At 43.7% G+C, this 17,628-nt stretch overlaps 1 protein-coding gene across 3 annotated transcripts in view; it reads left to right on the forward strand.

The window, feature by feature from the left end:
• The window catches only part of PIP4K2A (phosphatidylinositol-5-phosphate 4-kinase type 2 alpha), a 172,618-nt gene that overhangs the window by 97,070 nt on the left and 57,920 nt on the right, over nt 1–17,628 (forward strand). For all 3 annotated transcript variants that reach the window (XM_074404926.1, XM_003930664.4, XM_074404927.1), the window contains exons 2-3: nt 3,571–3,668; nt 5,282–5,378. In XM_074404926.1, coding sequence (XP_074261027.1) covers nt 3,571–3,668; nt 5,282–5,378 — 195 coding nt within the window. The remainder of the gene's footprint in view (nt 1–3,570; nt 3,669–5,281; nt 5,379–17,628) is intronic.

A 17,628-nucleotide genomic window follows, 5' to 3' on the forward strand; every position in this document is an offset into this window, starting at 1 on the left:
GATTAACCAGCCTTATTCGGGCTGTGAGAGTTCATTGTCATTACCTGCATTTGCTCCAGAATTTGAACTAGAGACAAGCAATATTTTAGCTTGGGTAATAGTAAAGTAACAGGCTAAAGGAGAGAGTTTTTCAGAAAGTTAAACAGCTTTTCAGTTATTAAGCAGCTCTACAAGTAACCCATTTTGGTAAAACTAAACGAATGACTGCTGAGCCTCATATACAGCTAAATAAAACGTGCTGTAGAAAAAATAATATAGGGGCTCCTGAGTTTCCTACTGAAAGATTACCAGTTAAAAACTCTTTTTAAGTAGTAGATCCTCTGTTTTGTGAAGTGATTGTTGACAGGTCATTAAATCTAGCTACCATCTGACCAAGAAGTTTTTTGGGGGGAATCTGGAGGGGGAAATAAAGCCAAAAGCAATGTGACACACGTGTGAACGAAAGGTAAAGTATCCATGAAGTAGCTGTCAGATCTGACTCAGTATCCTGCCCCACTACTCAGTTATGAAGGTGTAAGTACGGCTCTACCAGGACATACTGCGGTCTGCAGAATGAGAGGTTAGACTATACAATCTCCGAACTTCTTTTAATTTTAGCGTCTTATGATAACCCGTAAACAAAGGTGTTAAGTGTAACTATCTTTGATTTTTCTTCTTGTCTCATTTCATGTCTTCTTTGATAATTAGGACCAGACATTCTCTACCTCTTGGGGTAGTCTGGTTTCGGAAGATGGGGCCTAGCTAAAAGTTTGTGTTTCCTGACGTTTAAATGACACAGTAGTCATAACTCTCCATTCCTCAAGGGCCACGTAGGGCCACACTCCTTCCAAGAAGCCCTGTATCCACACTTGTGGCCGCGGGCTCCTGTCTGGATTCAGCGTTTCTTCTCTGCTGCTTGGTATTTTACCACGTGTGAAGGTCCTCCCCTGCCGACTACTGTGGAAAACTCCTTATGGTCAGGGATCTTGTTTTGCACTGACTTTCCATTTCCAGGTATCATCCTGGAACTCTTTTACCCTATATGTCACACTCAGCCAGCAAACACCTCCATCCCGAAGGACCCCTGTCATCCTCTGTCCCTGCGCCTGCACCCTGGGGTCGGGTTGAGCTCTGCCAGAAAGAGGAATGTCACTCCACAAGTTCGCTTGCTTCCTGTATGTAAACCATCAGAAACTGTGGATGGCTCTCAGCTCTGCCCAGAAGCCCAGCCTCCTGTCTCTCTTTAAACTTGTCCATCCACATTCTGCAGTCCCCTTTTTTAGCTCTGTGTTCTCATTAACCTTTGAAGTCCTCAGCCTGCCTCTCCCTCTCAGCTGGTAGCCGTGGACCTACTTGGCAGAGAAAATAGGAGCCAGTGGGTGGGAGCGCCCGTCTTCTCTGTCAGTTCTGCCTTCTCCCAGTGGCACCTGTCTCTTTTTTCTCCTGTGAATCGGAAAGTCGCCACCGTCCCCAGAGCCTGTTCTTCCTGTGCTTGGATCCCTTCCCCTCCCACCTTCTCAAGAAGTGCCGGGGAATATCCCTTCTCTCTCAGGTCCTCCCTCTGTTCCCCGTCCCTCTTCATCTCCCTCCTTGCCTTCGCTTCTAGGCTCCTTAGAAACCAGCCATGTGCAGTGCTGGCATTCCCTTACCTCACCTTAGCCTAGTCTGGATTCCACTGATACACTTCACCAAAACATCTCTGCCAGGGTTGCCAAGAACGTCCCGTGCTGCTCAGTCCAGCTGACAGTTCCTAGTTCCTGCCTTCTCAAGGCTTCATGTTCATCCCTTAGCAAGTTTGAACCCCTTTTTCCCTGCACTCCCATTGGGTGGCCCTGTGCTTTTTCACTTCCTGCCTCCATAGCAGTTTTCCCCTTTCTCATCCTCTCCTCCAGGCTGTGAAACACCCTTGTTCTTGAAGACTGCTTCTCTGCCCTCCTCGCCATCACTCTGTCCCCTCCCCAGGTTACCTCGTTCACTCCTCTGGGGAGCTAATGTCTGATGCATAGATACACACATTTTTATCGCCTGCCCCCGCTGCTCCTGGGAACCTTGGACCCACCTGTCCACTGCCGACCTGACACTGACACTTAGATGTCCCAAGAGCACATGAAACGTAACAAGCTCAAAACTGAACTCTTCTCTTAAAAAGCACTGGGCCAGTCAGTGGACTCGCCAGCTCCTCTGTCATGCATGCAGCACTCCCTCCATCTTCCCTGCATTTCTAGTATGTCATCAAGCCCCTTGATGACATCAAGCTAAAACCTTGAAAATAGTAATGAGTCGTTGCTATCTCTGTGAGCTCATGTTTGGTTGATCTCCACCTGTGGGAAACCTGGAGGCCTGGCAGGGGGCGCTCTCCTCCGGAGATCATTTGCATTTACTTTCACAGATGATCTCTGGAGGAGATCACTGATGTCGGGACCAAAGGCTTCCTTCAAGGATCTCAGGTTAATGTGGAAGCCTTTGGTTGAGCTCCCAGCCTTCCTTTGGCCCAGGTAAGTGTTGAAATTGGCATTTGTCCTCAGGGAGTCCCTCTTTTCAGGTGTGCTTAATGGTCCCCACACTCCCTGTGGATTAAACTCACTTTGGGGGAAGACAGGTGTCTTGGAGATTCTCTCTACATCCCTAAACACAGCAATGTGATTTAAAAAAAAAAAAAAAACAAAAAAAACTCTGCTCCAATCAAGCAGCTTATTATTTTGTCGTTTGTTTGTTTTTGTTTTTGTCACTGAGAATCCTTCACCTTGCCTACCTTCTATCCTACTGGAAGAATAAATCTTTGACATGGTTTTTATTGCTAGCAACAAGGAAAGTCAATACGCAAAAATAATTAACCAAGAGAAAGTTCAGGTTTTTCAAAATCGTGTGTCCAAAGCCATCCCTGTCATTAACTGGAACTTGATCTTACCCTTTGTCCTTTGGAAGCACATCTTTGCTTTTGTTCTTGACTCCTGTCCAACACACCTCCTTCTCATATAGTCCTGGGCCACATGGCTTCCTCCCTCCCTGAATGGAGGCTCTTCTTTTGGTAAATTCATGCCCCGCCCTAATCTTTAGTTTTAAACTTAGTTCCTGTAAAGGAAGTAAGAGCAGCACACAGATGAGTGTTGTTCTTGAAGTCCAAAAATATAAATCACGTCCGTTAATGCAACAGACATTTACATGAAAAATTTAAAAGCTCTCTTTCTTGGATAACATTTGCTTTACAGAGGGAAGTTGTCCTGGACATGTGATCAAAGGGGCTGTAGGATAAGGTTGTGGAGGGAAAGTAGGGAGAGAGGGTGGGTGGGCAGGAATCAGGGAGAGTGGGTGGGCAAGAAGCAGGGACAGGTGACATGAGGATTGAGGCTCCACTGTTTCTCCTTCGCCACGGCCATCCAGGGGCCACCACAGACCCAGCATCAAACAGACCTAAGAAGTGAGAATGAGGAAGGCAGGAAGGGAGATTATGATAAGAGAGGGAAGAAGGGTGAGTGGGAGGGAAGGGAAATTTCTGTGCCCACCGTGTTTTTTTCCCAAGGTACACATTCAAGTCAAGTCCTCCTCACCTGGGCAGTAATAACCCATGCTCTTTATTTTATATTTTTCTAGATCAATGAACTGAGCCATGTTCAAATCCCTGTTATGTTGATGCCAGATGACTTCAAAGCCTATTCAAAAATAAAGGTGGACAATCACCTTTTTAACAAGTAAGTACAAGTATGACCTTTCATAAGACCGGTGTGGCTGCTAGGAGTCCAAGTTTTGTGAATTTCTGTAATCATGTAATTTTTTCAATGGGTGGGAGTAAAGTTTTGCTGATGAAGTTAATCCTGTGATAAACATAACCATCTGTCATTTTTAGAGAAGCAACAGCAGGCTCTCTGGGATAATATCCTTTGCCATATGGCATATTGTTCTCTATGAATATCTTATATGTTGAAAGTGATATTCTCATTATAATTCAAATTTTTGAAGCTGTAAATTGCTTGGCTTTTTGAGCAGTTATGAACCTCTGCTCTTATACACAGAACTTTGAAAATGAAGATTTATGAACAGCAATGACTACATCATAGAACAATAAAGACTGAAGGTACCTTTTCATAAGGCACAATTAGATGCCATGTTGGGCATTGAGAACATTTCTCCTTTATTTGAATGTCATTTTAGATGTCGCTGTGAAGCACCTATTGTATGTTAGGTGGTCCATTGAGAGCTAGAGATGCAGTGATATGTAAGGCATCGCCCTGCCCGCAAGGGGCTCACAGTACAAAAACTGACACCTACACATTGCTGTAGTTCAGTGTGCAAAGTACAAGGGAGGGGTGTGTGCGTGTGTGTAATTTATATGCATAGCTGGTTCCCTGGGAACACAAAGAGGGAAGCAATTCTCAATGATTAGGGTGAGCCTCAAAGAAATCATTCCCATATGAGGATCATTAGGAATTTTTTTGTGAGACAGAATCTTGCTCTGTTGCCTGGGCTGGTGTGCAGTGGCAAAATTAGAGCTCACTACAGCCTGAAATTCCTGGGCTCAAGCAGTCCTCCTCTCTGAGCCTTCTGAGTAGCTGGGACTACAGATACAGGTTACCATACCCAGCTGATTTGAAAAAAAATACTTTTTGTAAAGATAGAGACCTCACTGTGTTTCCTAGGCTGGTCTCAAACTCCTACCCTCAAGCAATCCTCCTACCTCAGTCTCCCAAAGTGCTGGGATTACAAATGAGCGGTATGAGAAGCTACCATGCCTGGCCAATTATGAAATTTCTTAGGGGGGCTGTTGTCCTCATGTGAAGCTGATGTGGTAATTTTTCCTTGTGATAGTGTTCAGAGGCTGACTTTCTGAGAGAATTTTCTCTGTGCAAATCTAGAATGTGGCATTTATATAAAATAGGCCTTTCGGTGGGGGAGAGATGGCCCTGCTTTCCTTGGCAGTAGCTGGCAGTGAACCTGGAGGCCACAATGGTGGCTTGCTCCGCTGCCCGTCTCACTCACGGTCCCGCCACTGTGCTTTTCCTTCACTGCTCCCCTGCCTGGCCCCTTCCTTCCCCACCTCTTGTTCTTTGAGGAATGGCTACAGTGTGTGGCCAGGATTTCAAGAGGTCACATAGTGCAAGCATGCCTGTGACAAAGGAGACAGACGTTATCCCTCTGGCCCCTTGTGTCTCCTGGATCTTCTTGTGGGTCATACCTGGTCCTAGTCCTGGCTCTTTGGTAGACAGGGAACTCCAACCTTTCTTTGGCTACATGTGGAACTCAGCGGTGGCAGATGCGGGTCTGGTTGACTCTCTCTGAGCTTTATTCCACACTGTGACTGTTTCAGAGAAAACATGCCGAGCCATTTCAAGTTTAAGGAATACTGCCCGATGGTCTTTCGTAACCTGCGGGAGAGGTTTGGAATTGATGATCAAGATTTCCAGGTGAGTGCTTTTGTCACGTTGGCTTCCAGTAGGAAATGGGTTTTGCCATGCCTTCTGCTCTGTAAATTAGGATCTGTATTTTTGTCAATAAAAGTAACTTTGTAATAGTGATTTTCATTTTCTGTAAGAAGTTTTTAATGTTCATTCTGAAGTAAAGGCTTCTCTTGACTGGCAACCTCTATACATATGATTTTGGTATAAAAGTCAGTAGGGAAATAAATTATTGTTCTTTGGAAGGAGACTAAGCATGTGAGGGTTTTATAGAATACTCTCATTTCCAGGTAGAAAGGTTCTGCTAGCAGAGCTGCTTATTAATTTCTGCTGTCAGACATGTCAGTAGCCTGTGTGAGTGAGCGTGTTTTCTGACTTTGTAGAGGCTACTTAGGACTCTCAGGAATTGTTATCTTGCTGATCTCTTGCTTTTCAAGTTGATCAGACGCTGGCTGCAGCGTTTTTGTCAGCGGCCACCCTTTTTACACTGCAGTGTGGGACTGTGGAGTGACCATGGCACTGGTCAGCACCAGGAGCCCAACATCCTGGGCCTGTTCTGTGGTGCATCTTCCTCTTCACCTTGGTTCCCACCACATAAAAATGTGCACTGCTGCCCTCCTCTCTACACGGGCCTGGTTCTTCATTCTAACTTTTAAACATCTATTTTAACTTTTTAAATAACTGTTGGGCCCTGATCATTTTTTTCTAAAAAAGGGCTTGATATTGGTTACCCCAGTTTCATATAGCAAGCCAAATTAAATGCTAAGGATTTTTTTTAAGCGAAAATCTGAGCGACAGGTTGTGCATCCTGATCAGAAAATCTGAAATCCCAAAAGCTTCAGAGTCCAACATTTTCTGATCATCAACATGATGCCACAAGTGGGAAATTTCACAGTTAAGTGCTCAACACAGTCTTTGTTTCATGTACACGGTTATTTAAAATATTGTATAAAATTACCTTCAGGTTGTGAGTATAAGATGTATATGAAATAGATAAATTTTGTGTTCAGACTTGGGTCCCATCCCTAAGATATCTCATTGTCTATGCAAATATTCCGAAATCTGGAAAAAATCTGAAATATGACAGGCTCCAGGCATTTCAGATAAGGGCTGCTCAACCTGTACTGACGTATTAAGTCCCTTGAAATCTAGTAAACACTTTCTCTAATTTGCCCTCAATTTAAGATCTGAATTTTTCCTGTGTTAAGTGACACATTGCCACCCTGGGTGACTACAGATTGAGTACTGACACGGCTTTCCCTGTATTTTCCTCTAAAGAACAGGGTCCCTGAAGCAAACTGAGTTTAGTTAGCATGCTTTTCTAAAGATATGTGCTCCCACTGCCCTCTCCATACTGTTGCCAAAAAGTTCTAGAAATTTCTCACGTGCTCTCTCATGCATGAGAGGTGCCATGTTTGGAAAAGCCAGTGCTGACTGGGCTGCCAGTGACATTGTCTCACGATGTCCTGGGATTGTGGTTTTCAGGGAGGTCCAGACCCTGAGCTGAGGGTCTGTGTAGACAGGAGAGCTGAGGGCTGGCTAGTGGGACAAGAAGGACGTGGTTGCTATTAAAACTGCATGGGAGCCAACGCTCCTGTTAAGGCATTTCTTTTTTTTTTCTCAAGACAAGGTCAATCTTGCTGCGTCACCCAGGCTGGAGTGCAGTACAGGTGTGATCATAATCCCCTGCAGCCTCATAAACTGCTGGGCTCAAGTAATCCTCCCACCCCAGCCTCCAGAGTAGCTAGGACTACAGGTGTGCACCACCATGCCCAGCTAATTTTTGGGTTGGTTTGTTGTTTTTTTGTGGGGGAGGAGGGCGCGTAGAGATGGGTCTCACTGAATTACCCAGGCTGGTCTCAAACTCTTGGCCTCAAGCCATCCTCCCAGAGCGTGAGCCAGTGCACCTGGCCTCGGGGCTTAACTTTTAAGACAGAACTTAGATCACAATTATGGACTTGAAATTTACTGCTGTAAAAATAATTAACTTTTAATAAGTAATTATTGGAATAATAAAAAGTTTGTATGAATTTAAATGAATAATACTATATCATTTTAGGACTTCATTTAAAGAAGCCATATGAAAATGAACTAGGCAGTTTTTAAAATAGGAATTAACAGCAGATACGTTCAGTGTGTTAAGAAAATCTCCTCTGCCTTAAGAAAAGCTGAACACCAGTGTGTTCCTCTTGCTGTCCACATCCTTTTTTTTTGTTGGGTTGGCTTTTGTTTTAATAAAACAATTTCACTGGCATTTCGCAGAAACTGACTTTTGAGGGCCCATGCATCTTACCTGTTAGATTCCTCAGTTCATTCTTGAAATGAAGTCTATTTCTTGTCATAATCAATTCTGTCAAATGAGATCCAAAATAAACCCATTACATTCTGAGTTCCGTAGTATAGCAGAGAAAGGTAGTTTTAAAATTTCCTCAAATGACCAGTTTCGTTGCTGAAATGCAAAAGCATGAACTGGTTTTCCTTCCTTTTTTTTTTTTCACCCTACAAACAGAACTTCATAAGTTGATCTTGAAGGCAGTACAAATTGCTGAGTACAAACTTTGAAGGGAAATTAGGCAAATGGAGGATGATTCACAAGTAACTAATTGGCAAGTCCGTTAAACTCTTCACATGAGAGCTCCCGGTTGGGGAGAGCGTTGTGAGTGTGATTAATCATTCGAACACTCCTTTCCTTAGCTCTGCCTGCTGCTTCTGGCATTTAAATTGCTGCTTTCTCTTTGGCAACTGTATTTCTATTTTAGAAGGAAGAAAGAAAAAGTATGTATTCAGAGTCACTTTAGTACTCCAGAGGTATACTTTTCTTCCCTCCTCGTTGCTATATTTCTTTCCTAGTGTGTCTGTATCTCTTAAAAAATTCTTCAGCAGGGTCAGGGACCCTGAGTTCCAGTTGAAGACAGGATCGTAAATCTGGGGCTGTATCCTAGTCTGTTGGCTGCTTGGTTTGGAAGAAAGGAGGGCAGTTGTGACAATGCTGGCTCCAGGGTTACCTCGCAGGCCCTTGTGTACTGCAGGGACTCAGGCGGCAGATGGTCAGGGGCCAGGACCTGGGTCCAGATGCGTGGCACTTTGTCACTGCCCAGGCAGTTCAATCCTCATGCCCAGTTCAAGTAACAGATATCATTTGGCACATGTGGCAAAAAATGACTAAAAGCAGCCTCGTTTTCCTCTCGCAGAGCTGGCTAATGTGCCTTTGCTGAGTGGAGTCCCCCACTATCACTCTGTCACTCCTGAGTACTGGCTACTGAAGACTGTATTTCAAAAAAAAAAACCAAACTCTTTTTCTGAGCTTATCAGTGTGAACTGCATTTTGAATACTCTTTCCCAACTGACTTGGAAAGTAGGACCAGTGACCTAGGCCCTCATAGTCTTTTGGAGGGCACTGGATAGCAAAAGGAGACCAGGCATTGCCTGCTGTGTTTATTTTTCCGAAGTGCTTGCATTTTGGACAGGCGGCTCTAAATCATTGTGGCGGTTAGGAACTCCGTCGTCTGGCTTATTTCATATTCAGACCTTTCCATTCAGCCAGGTGGGTAAATGGTCCTGACTTGCCTTGTTTGTGTGACCACCTTTTTGATACACCTGAAAAAAGTAGGTATTGGTCCGTGGAGACCACTCTGATTAAAGTAGAACATAGTAAATAACCTACGTGATCGACCCCTACTAGTGAATTTACACTTCTTAAAAAAAGATTTTAAGATAAATGAAAAGGATAATGAAATGAAAACATTCCTGCTCTCAGTAAACATTTTTATCTTTCCTCTGGTTTCAGTTTCTGGAGTATCTTTTAAAAGTGTCGTTTCCTTGAAGGCAAAATCAAAGCACAGTTCTAGAATATTCATTGTTAATAACAGTACAGTGTAACATACATATGTAAACCTGTGTGTGTGTGTGTGTGTGTGTGTGCGCGCGCACTCACGCACACACGTGCATGTAACCAATACCTCTAGATTCAGAACTTTCTCCGATTCATTACGGTATTTTAAAGTTGCATGATTGGTTTGTAATAATGCTCAGAGTTGAATTATGTTCTGATCATTGTTTGGCCAATGTGATGTCCATCGTCATACTTTCAGGGCGTGTTTCAGGGTGAATGCTGCCTGGGATGCCTCTTCTGTGACTGTAGCTGCAGTCCTATGTCTACCATTACCACTGTCCCCTTAAGCCTTGATTACACTTAGGTCTGGGATTTCATGCATAATTACCAAATGAGAGTATTTATTTCTACCTACCACATGTCAGGCTCTGTGCTAGACATTTTCGGGAATGCAGAAGAGAAGAAAGGGTGAAGCATCACTTTCTTTAAAAACTACTACATACCAGATTCTGTGTTAGATGCTAACAAGATTTACAGAAGCCCAGCATCTTGATTTTTAACGTTCTTCATGAGAATCTGCACTGCTCTTTCCAGTCTCCTAAGCTCATTTGTTCATCTCTTTTGCTCATATCCAGAGAAACTGGTAAGAGGGGTGCAGATTTTTATGAAGAACCTTAAACAGCCTTGGGAAGTCAAGTGGAGGCTTCAGTTATGTTTCGGAGCTGGTAGGGAGGCTTGCCTCCCAGAAACCAAAAAGTAATGCAGGAGGGAGCCGAAGCTGTTAAACCTAAATAGACCACATATTTGAAAGTGAGGCCTCTTGTTCACTTTGGAGGATAATATCAGGTTTCCCTTTCCCCTACTGGGTCTCCTGAATTAGAATCCCTCATTATTCACGTCTGATGCCCTTTCTTCTTTGTAACAGAGAATTCTAATTTTAAAATAATTAAAAGTTAACATTTTAAACTTCTGATGTTCTTCTATTTTAAAAATAAAATTCTAAGGTGTTAAGACCTTCAGTGTATACTATACTTGAAGTGGGGGGGGGGGGGCAAGAATTCTGCCTTTATCTCTAGAGTATCAGGTCTGTCCTGTGAAACTGTCTTTGACTGGTAGATTTCTCACTTTGACTTTAAACTGCCTGAGGGCAGGAGCAGTGTTTGTGTTTCCTGGCTGCCTGTCTGCTGTTTAGCACAATGCTTGGCTCAGGAGGGACTTAAGAAAGATTTGTGGTTAGGGCAGTGGTCACATCTGCAATCCCAGCTACTCAGGTGGCCAAGGAGGGAGGATCTCTTGAGCCCAGGAGTTCAAGACCAGCCTGAGCAAAATAGTGAGACCCCCATCTCTAAAAACATGAAAAATAAGTAAGTAAATAAGAAATGCTCATGGAAGAAAGTGAGGGAAGGCTGACGGGGAATTTGAAGAGAAGTGAACCCTCTGGGCCCAAGCAGAAGGCAGGAGAGCCCATAAAATGTGAAGGAATTTGGATGGTGGCAGAATGGTGGGAGATAAAGATGTTAAAATAACAAGATACATAGGGACACAGGGGCACTGGGCTGATTCTGCTGCCAGCGAGCAGCCCTGTGGGTTTTGTTCAGGGGAATGGCAATGTCATGAAGTCTATATTTTCTTTTTCTTTTCATTTTTCTTTTTTTCTTTTTGAGACAGAGTCCCTCTACCTCCTGTGCTCACTTGATCTGCCACCTCAGCCCCCTGAGTACCTGGACTACAGGCACATGCCACTGTGCCCAGCTGAATTTTTTTTTTTTTTTTTGTAGATACAGGTTTTGCCATGTTGCCCAGGCTGGTGTTGAACTCCTGGGCTCAAGCGATCCATCCATCTTAGCCTCCCAAAGTATTGGGATTTCAGGCGTGAGCCGATGCACCCAGCTGAGGTCTGTATTTTCTAAAGATAACTGCATGGTAATTTATAGAATGCATAGAAGGGAGATACAGAAATCAGGAGGTTATGAAATATCCCAGTGAACCAAGCCTCTGTCGCCCACCATGTAAAGTACGGAGCAACTTCAAAAGACATTGAGAGGAGTAAACTCACAGGTTCGGTGGCCAATGGCAAAGGACAGGAGCCACAGAGGCATTGGGACCTGAGAGGCTGAGAGAACAGGGATGCCAGTCACGGAGGGAGGGAAGTTTGGGGCTGCGGGTGGATAGGAAGGAAGATGGAGTTGCATTTTTGACCTGTTGACTGGCGGTGGGGGTGGGATACCCAGGTAAGGCCTGTGGCGCACATGGGGCATCCTGGCCCACAACTCTGCAAGAGGTCAGGAGGAGAGGTCCAGCTCGGGGAGGATCGGCACAGACATGCTTGTGGGACTCCTCCTTGGTCCAGCTCTTAACACTCAACCTGCACCATCACCCCTGTGCTTGCTTCTTGAATGCCTAAGCTCTCTCATTCCTTTGTCACCAGTTGTTGTCTGTTGGGTCTGCACTGTTTCTCCTCACAGGTTAGCTGCCCTGGAAGGAAATTCCATCCCGCTCAAACGTGCACTGGGGCTGAGTCCCAAGGGAGGCCCTTCTCGGGTTGGATGTGCTCTTGATAGACTGGGGGAAGCTCCCTCACACCCATCAGGGTCATCAGGCATTTCTTTCGCTCTTTGAGGTCCTTTTTACAAGCTGAGCAAATTACTGTTCCCATTGCCACCTGCCCTCATCAAAGACCCCAGCTTCCTGTTCGCCTGTGTTTCCCGCCTCAGACCTGCTTTGGGTTTTGCCTTGTGGCTTTTGACAGAGAGCTGACAGCCAGTCATCCTTGCAGCTGGGTGCTTCTCTCCGGGTTAAACACTATGTTGGTTTACCATGAGTCTTGGGGACAAGTCCCTATCATTTTAATTTCCATCATCAAACAGCAGCCTGAGATTTCAAAGAGGATCTCATGGCACTTTGTGAAGTTTCTGCAACTCTGCTGCTTTCCCTATCGGTCATTGCCTTTCATTTTTATATTCTTTTTTTCTGATAAGTTGTTTCATTATTGATAAGTGCTAAATTGCACTGTTTTGCTCCCCTCTATAATGAAAGCCATTCTTCGCCTGAGATCACAGCTTAGACTTTCTTTAAAATTCCCCAAGAGCTTAAGACAGGGCTTTCAACACAGTGGGCATTTAATAAATCCTTGATGATAATGTTCAAATTCACATGCTGGTCTTTAACTCTCTGGCGAGGTCAGAGGACCATCTGTGCTCACTCAGATATGTCAACTGCAGACCCAGAAAGCAGCCTTCTCTGGGCAAGTTGCTCCTGTCTCCTGGGCTGTGTGATTCCAGGCATGTAATCGTAATACTGAGCTGTCAGCAGGGCAGTGACTGGTTTCCAGGTTTCAAGTCCATGAAACAGGTAGCTAGGGTTGGGGGAAAGAATATTTCTGGGAAGTTACGAGGCCTGGTTGAGTCTTTGATCTTCAGTGACTGATGCTATGACCATGAGACACTCATTCACCCCTGGCGGGTCTCAGTTTCCTCATCTGTAAAATGAGGAGAGAAACTCAGTGCCCCTGAAGTCCCCCAGCTGTCAGGGCTCTAAATGTATTACTATGCCACCATGAGGATATGGCTGTCATGTGAGATCTTCTGCACAGCATTGACATGCTCCCTTACATGAGGGTGGCTTTACACATTTGAGCATGGCAAAGTTTAAAGTGGCCTCTTCTTCAACTAAAAATGAAAACTTTTCATACGTGATTTTTAGCAGAATGTATACAAATGACTGTCAAAGTGGAAAAGAAAAATTATGCAAGACTTACATGATTAGTTCAAGAGAATTAAATATGCAAAATGCTTGGCTGTTTAAAAAATACATGGAAAAGTAACTTACTAAATGAGGACACTTTTATGAGAGATATAAAAGATTGGTGGTAAGAATGAGCTAATTAAATTGACATTTATGTTTCCTTCCCCCTTCTGGGGGCTCCACTAATCCTGGACCTCCGACTGCGGAAATAAACATCTTCAGCACAGACATTTAGAGGAAGCGGGAAAGGACAGCACCATTAATCCTTTGCTTTTTTTTTTTTTTTTTTTTTTTTTGAGAGGTCCCGCTCTTGCTGCCCAGGCTGGAGTGCAGTGGCACAATCTTAGCTCATTAATCCTTTTCTTAAGGGAAAGGACAATAAATTTCCAGTTACAAATATAAGAAGGCATTGAAGAGGGAGCTTTATCTCTCATTATATTCCTTTATTTGCTGCTGCGAAGACCGAGATAGCACCAGAGCCTCAAACACAGCTTTTGAGGTTTGAGCTAGGTAGTGTAAGATAGGAACGATATCAGCTATGGAAATAGTATGTTTATTCACCAAGTTGCAAAATAGGCAAAAATGAATTAAATTGTCATACTCTTACTTGCCCTGCATCTCACAGCTTTGCCCTAAAACTTGAATGTTTGTCCAACTGTTCATTTTTCTCTAGCTCCCTGCCTGTGCGAGGAAGAAGCTTAGAAGCAGCAGTTATTGGCTGTGACGTGTCCACTGCAATCGTATTTGGGTGCTGGCCTGAATAGGGAGCACTTGCCAGGTCACCTCACTTGCCCAGAGACAGCCCAGGGGCTGTGGCTGGCATAGTGCATCACCTCATGGTGGATGAGTGTGTTTAGGGCACTTGCAAGATCAGTGTTTGGGCCAGTCACAGACACCTGTGTACTATATGATTACATCCATATGAAATGTCCAGAATGGGCAGATATATAGAGACACAAAGATTGGTGGCCTTCTTGGGCTGGGTGGTAGGGGAAGGAATGGGAGTGATGGCAGATAGGTTCGGGGTTTCTTTTTGAAATCATGAAAATGCTCTAAAAATGATTGTGGTCATGGTTGCATGATTTGGTGAATACAGTAAAAACTATTAAATTGTATACTTTAAATAGGTGAATCGTATGGTATGTGAGTCATATCTCACGCTGTTTAGGAAGAAGAATGTTTGGAGTTTGAAACTATTTTAATTTTTAGTTTCATTAAGAGACATTTTTTCTCAAAGTTGACTTTGGCTGCTGTTTTTTGGGGGATGGGTTATGGTATCAGGTAATTTTGAACTAGTGACTTTAAATAATTTCATAATTTATCATATGAAACTATGAAATGGATAGGAGAAAAAGAATAGCCATTGAAGAAAGTATATTTTTGCGGTTCGTGCATGTTTATCATTAGATTTTTTTCCCCCATAAACTAATAGTAAATCATCATCCATTTCCTAAGTCTCTACAAACTGACAGCAGAATAGTAATTAGAAGAATGAGCAGGAAGCTTGGAGACCATTAAGTCCAGCTGTCTTTCTTTGCAGATAATCAGATAACAGTAAGGGAGGTGGGAAGGGGGAGTTGGAGGCGGGATTCAAAGCCTTGACTTCAGCCCATTGCTTTTGGGAGGGGTCACTCTGACACTCCCAGGCTGCTTCGTGGGTCCATTCTGTTTGGTTATCATCTTTGTCATTTGCACATCTCTGGTTTGAGAGGTCACAGGGAAGTGAGCAGGGGCCAGAAATAGAAGAAGGACCTTGTAGGGTGGGAATTTTCAACCTGAAACTTCTCTGTGAAATTTTAAGTTCTTCTTTTAATATCTAAGTTACTATTAAGGCTTTAGGAAATAACACTGTCCCTTTTGAACTAATAGATGCAGAATCCCCAATTTTGTCTGTTTTTATTTTTTTAACAGAGTCTGTGTCAACTAGGCTGGAGTGCAGTGGTGCAATCATGGCTCACTGCAGCCTCAGACTCCTGGGCTCAAGTGATCCTACAACCTCAGCCTTCCTTGTAGCTAGAATTACAGGCACACACCACCATATCTGGCTAATTTTTTAATACTTTGTAGACACAGAGCCTTACTGTGTTGCCCAGGCTGGTCCCAAACTCCTGGTCTCAAGTGATCCCCCTACCTTGGCCTCCCAAAGTGCTAGGATTGTAGGTATAAGCCACTGCGCCTGGCCCCAACTTTGAATTTAAATAATGTCACTTTATTGAAGACCATATAATTCTCCAAGTATGTCCATGACAAGGAATTTGTTTTTTAATGAGAGTAAGTCTCTCCAAAGCCTGAGTGGATTTCACTGGGTAATTTTATCTGGCTGCTTTCTCAAGAAGACAGATGGGTAGATAAGGGTAAATGTTTCAGAAAGTGAATATTTTGCTTTGGAGTTGAAGAGGGCTAAACCAACCTTCTATAAAGTGTTTTTAAGGCCTTAGGATCAGCTTCATCTCAGACTTGCCCTTTTAAATTAGGTGACATGAGAAAGAATTTTTCTAAGTGAGGCCTTTTACTAGGCCTTCTTTTTTCCATGCAGAGCTGGTCTTAACTTGCAAATTTCATCTTAATTTCTTTTTTTCTCGTTTTCCCCTCCCCCCCCCCCCCACCCAGCTTAGTAATGTATAGAGTACATTTAGAGTATAGAAGTAACCCAGAATTCAGCACTCCCAGTATAAAGTTGCTCCTTTCAACCTTGGCATTCTTTGTGAGGAAAACCCATGCAGTTTTAAGCCAAAAAAAAAAAAAAAAAAGCAGATGGGACAGTCCTCTAAAGGCAGAAACCCGTGACAGGAGGAAAATGAAAACCTCCAACCATCTCAGACCACATAAACGAATTTAAATAGACATGACGCAGTGTGCCACATGGTCAGAAATGTGAAGAATTCTTAGGGTGGACATCGTCACCACAGCCTACAGGACTCACAGGAAATGCTAAGTGCTTGTTCTCCCTGAGCCCTGTTTTTATTCTGCATGAGCGGACTCTGGGTCCAGGGCTTAGCAGCACAGTCTTCTTGTCTCAAAGGCTTATTCCACAGACACATCTGTCTCAGCTCCTGCCTGGAGAGAAGACAGCTCCTACTCTTCCTGCTCAGTTAATGTAAAGCAGTGAACAGTCCTAGAATGAGTTCAGATAGCTGTGTACACATGCTAATAAAAGTGTAAATAACAGACTCTGGACTGCATTAGCACTGTAGCTGTTATTGATGATATTTTCTACACAGTTTACTTGGCAAAACTGAAAACCTAAAGACGGGTTTGATTTTGTGCCAGGTGGCTCACACTCTAAATTGGCATTAGAAGGTATTTGTTACTATGGAGAAATCAACTCTCCCTTTATAATGCCCACTGTACTTTAGAGCCCAGGCGAGGAAGCAGCATGGCCGGGGGAGATGGAGGCTCTGGGCGGGGCCCTTGCAGGGTGCTCCATGTACATCAGCCCACCTGATTTGGAGAACTGAGTTGGGCAAGTCATTTCTGCTCTTTGGGTCTGTTTTCCTTTCTGTATAGTGTGTGTTTTGGAATCATCTCCAAGGTTGCTTCCAACTTGAATGCTCTTTGAGATTCATTTATACATGGAAAGACCCCTTAGGAGCACCTGAAGGTCATTCCCAAGCTCTGTTTCCCTCAGGGGATTCCCCAACTTTGCTAAGCATCCAACATCATGCTGTGTCTTTTTTTTTTTTTTTTTTTGTGACAGAACTTTAAGCACACCAAGGAGTTTCTTACAGTGTTGATAGATAGACGGTTTTGAGGCAGCATAGTGACTGTGTTAAAATACAAGACCTCCTTCCCTGAGCTCATGTGCTCCTTCTAGCTGACGTTGTCCTGAATACATCTAGAATCTGTGAAGTGTTATTTTCACTGCATCTTCTCTTTCATCTTGGCTGAGGTGATGGTTGTACTGTCCTCTGATTGGACTCTTTTTCTTGGGATGCGTGTCCTGACTCACCTTCTGAGGTCCATGCTTTACAGCAGTTTTTAGAGCAGAGAGTCGTGTCTTCGAGTAAATCCATTTTTAGAGTCATAAACGATCCAAAGTAGAGTCTAATTCAGCCCATCCTCTACCCAGGCTTATTCTCCATCACTTTCTAGACCTGGAAACTGAGTCTCAAAGAGGCTAAATCCTATCTACAAGAACTGATGAATGTTCTGGATCCCAGACCAGTACGCTCACTATTATACTGTGCTGCCTTTATTTTATATATATATATATATATATATATATATATATATATATATACATACACAATGTATGGGGTCCATATATATATATATGGACCCCATACATTGTATTGGTACTTGTACATAGTTTTATTAAACACTTCTTTAATTAGTAAAGTAAATGCCATGAATTATTATTCTGAACTGTAAAGTTTCCCATTTTAATTGAACTAGAGGTGTAGAGAATATAATGCCTCACTGTGTCGCTCAGGTTGGAGTGCAGTGGTACAATCTCGGCTCACTGCAGCCTCTGCCTCCCAGTTTCAAACAATTCTCGTGCCCCAGCCTCCTGAGTAGCTGGAATTACAGGTGCGTGCCACCACACTTGGCTCTTTTCGTATTTGTAGCGGAGACGGGGTTTCACTATGTTGCCCAGGCTGATCTTGAACTCCTGGACTCAGGTAATCCCACTGCCTCAGCAACCCAAAGTGCTGGGACTACACGCATGAGCCACTGCAGTTG

This window comes from Saimiri boliviensis, chromosome 8 (assembly GCF_048565385.1).
Source record: "Saimiri boliviensis isolate mSaiBol1 chromosome 8, mSaiBol1.pri, whole genome shotgun sequence".
Classification (NCBI taxonomy): domain Eukaryota; kingdom Metazoa; phylum Chordata; class Mammalia; order Primates; family Cebidae; genus Saimiri; species Saimiri boliviensis.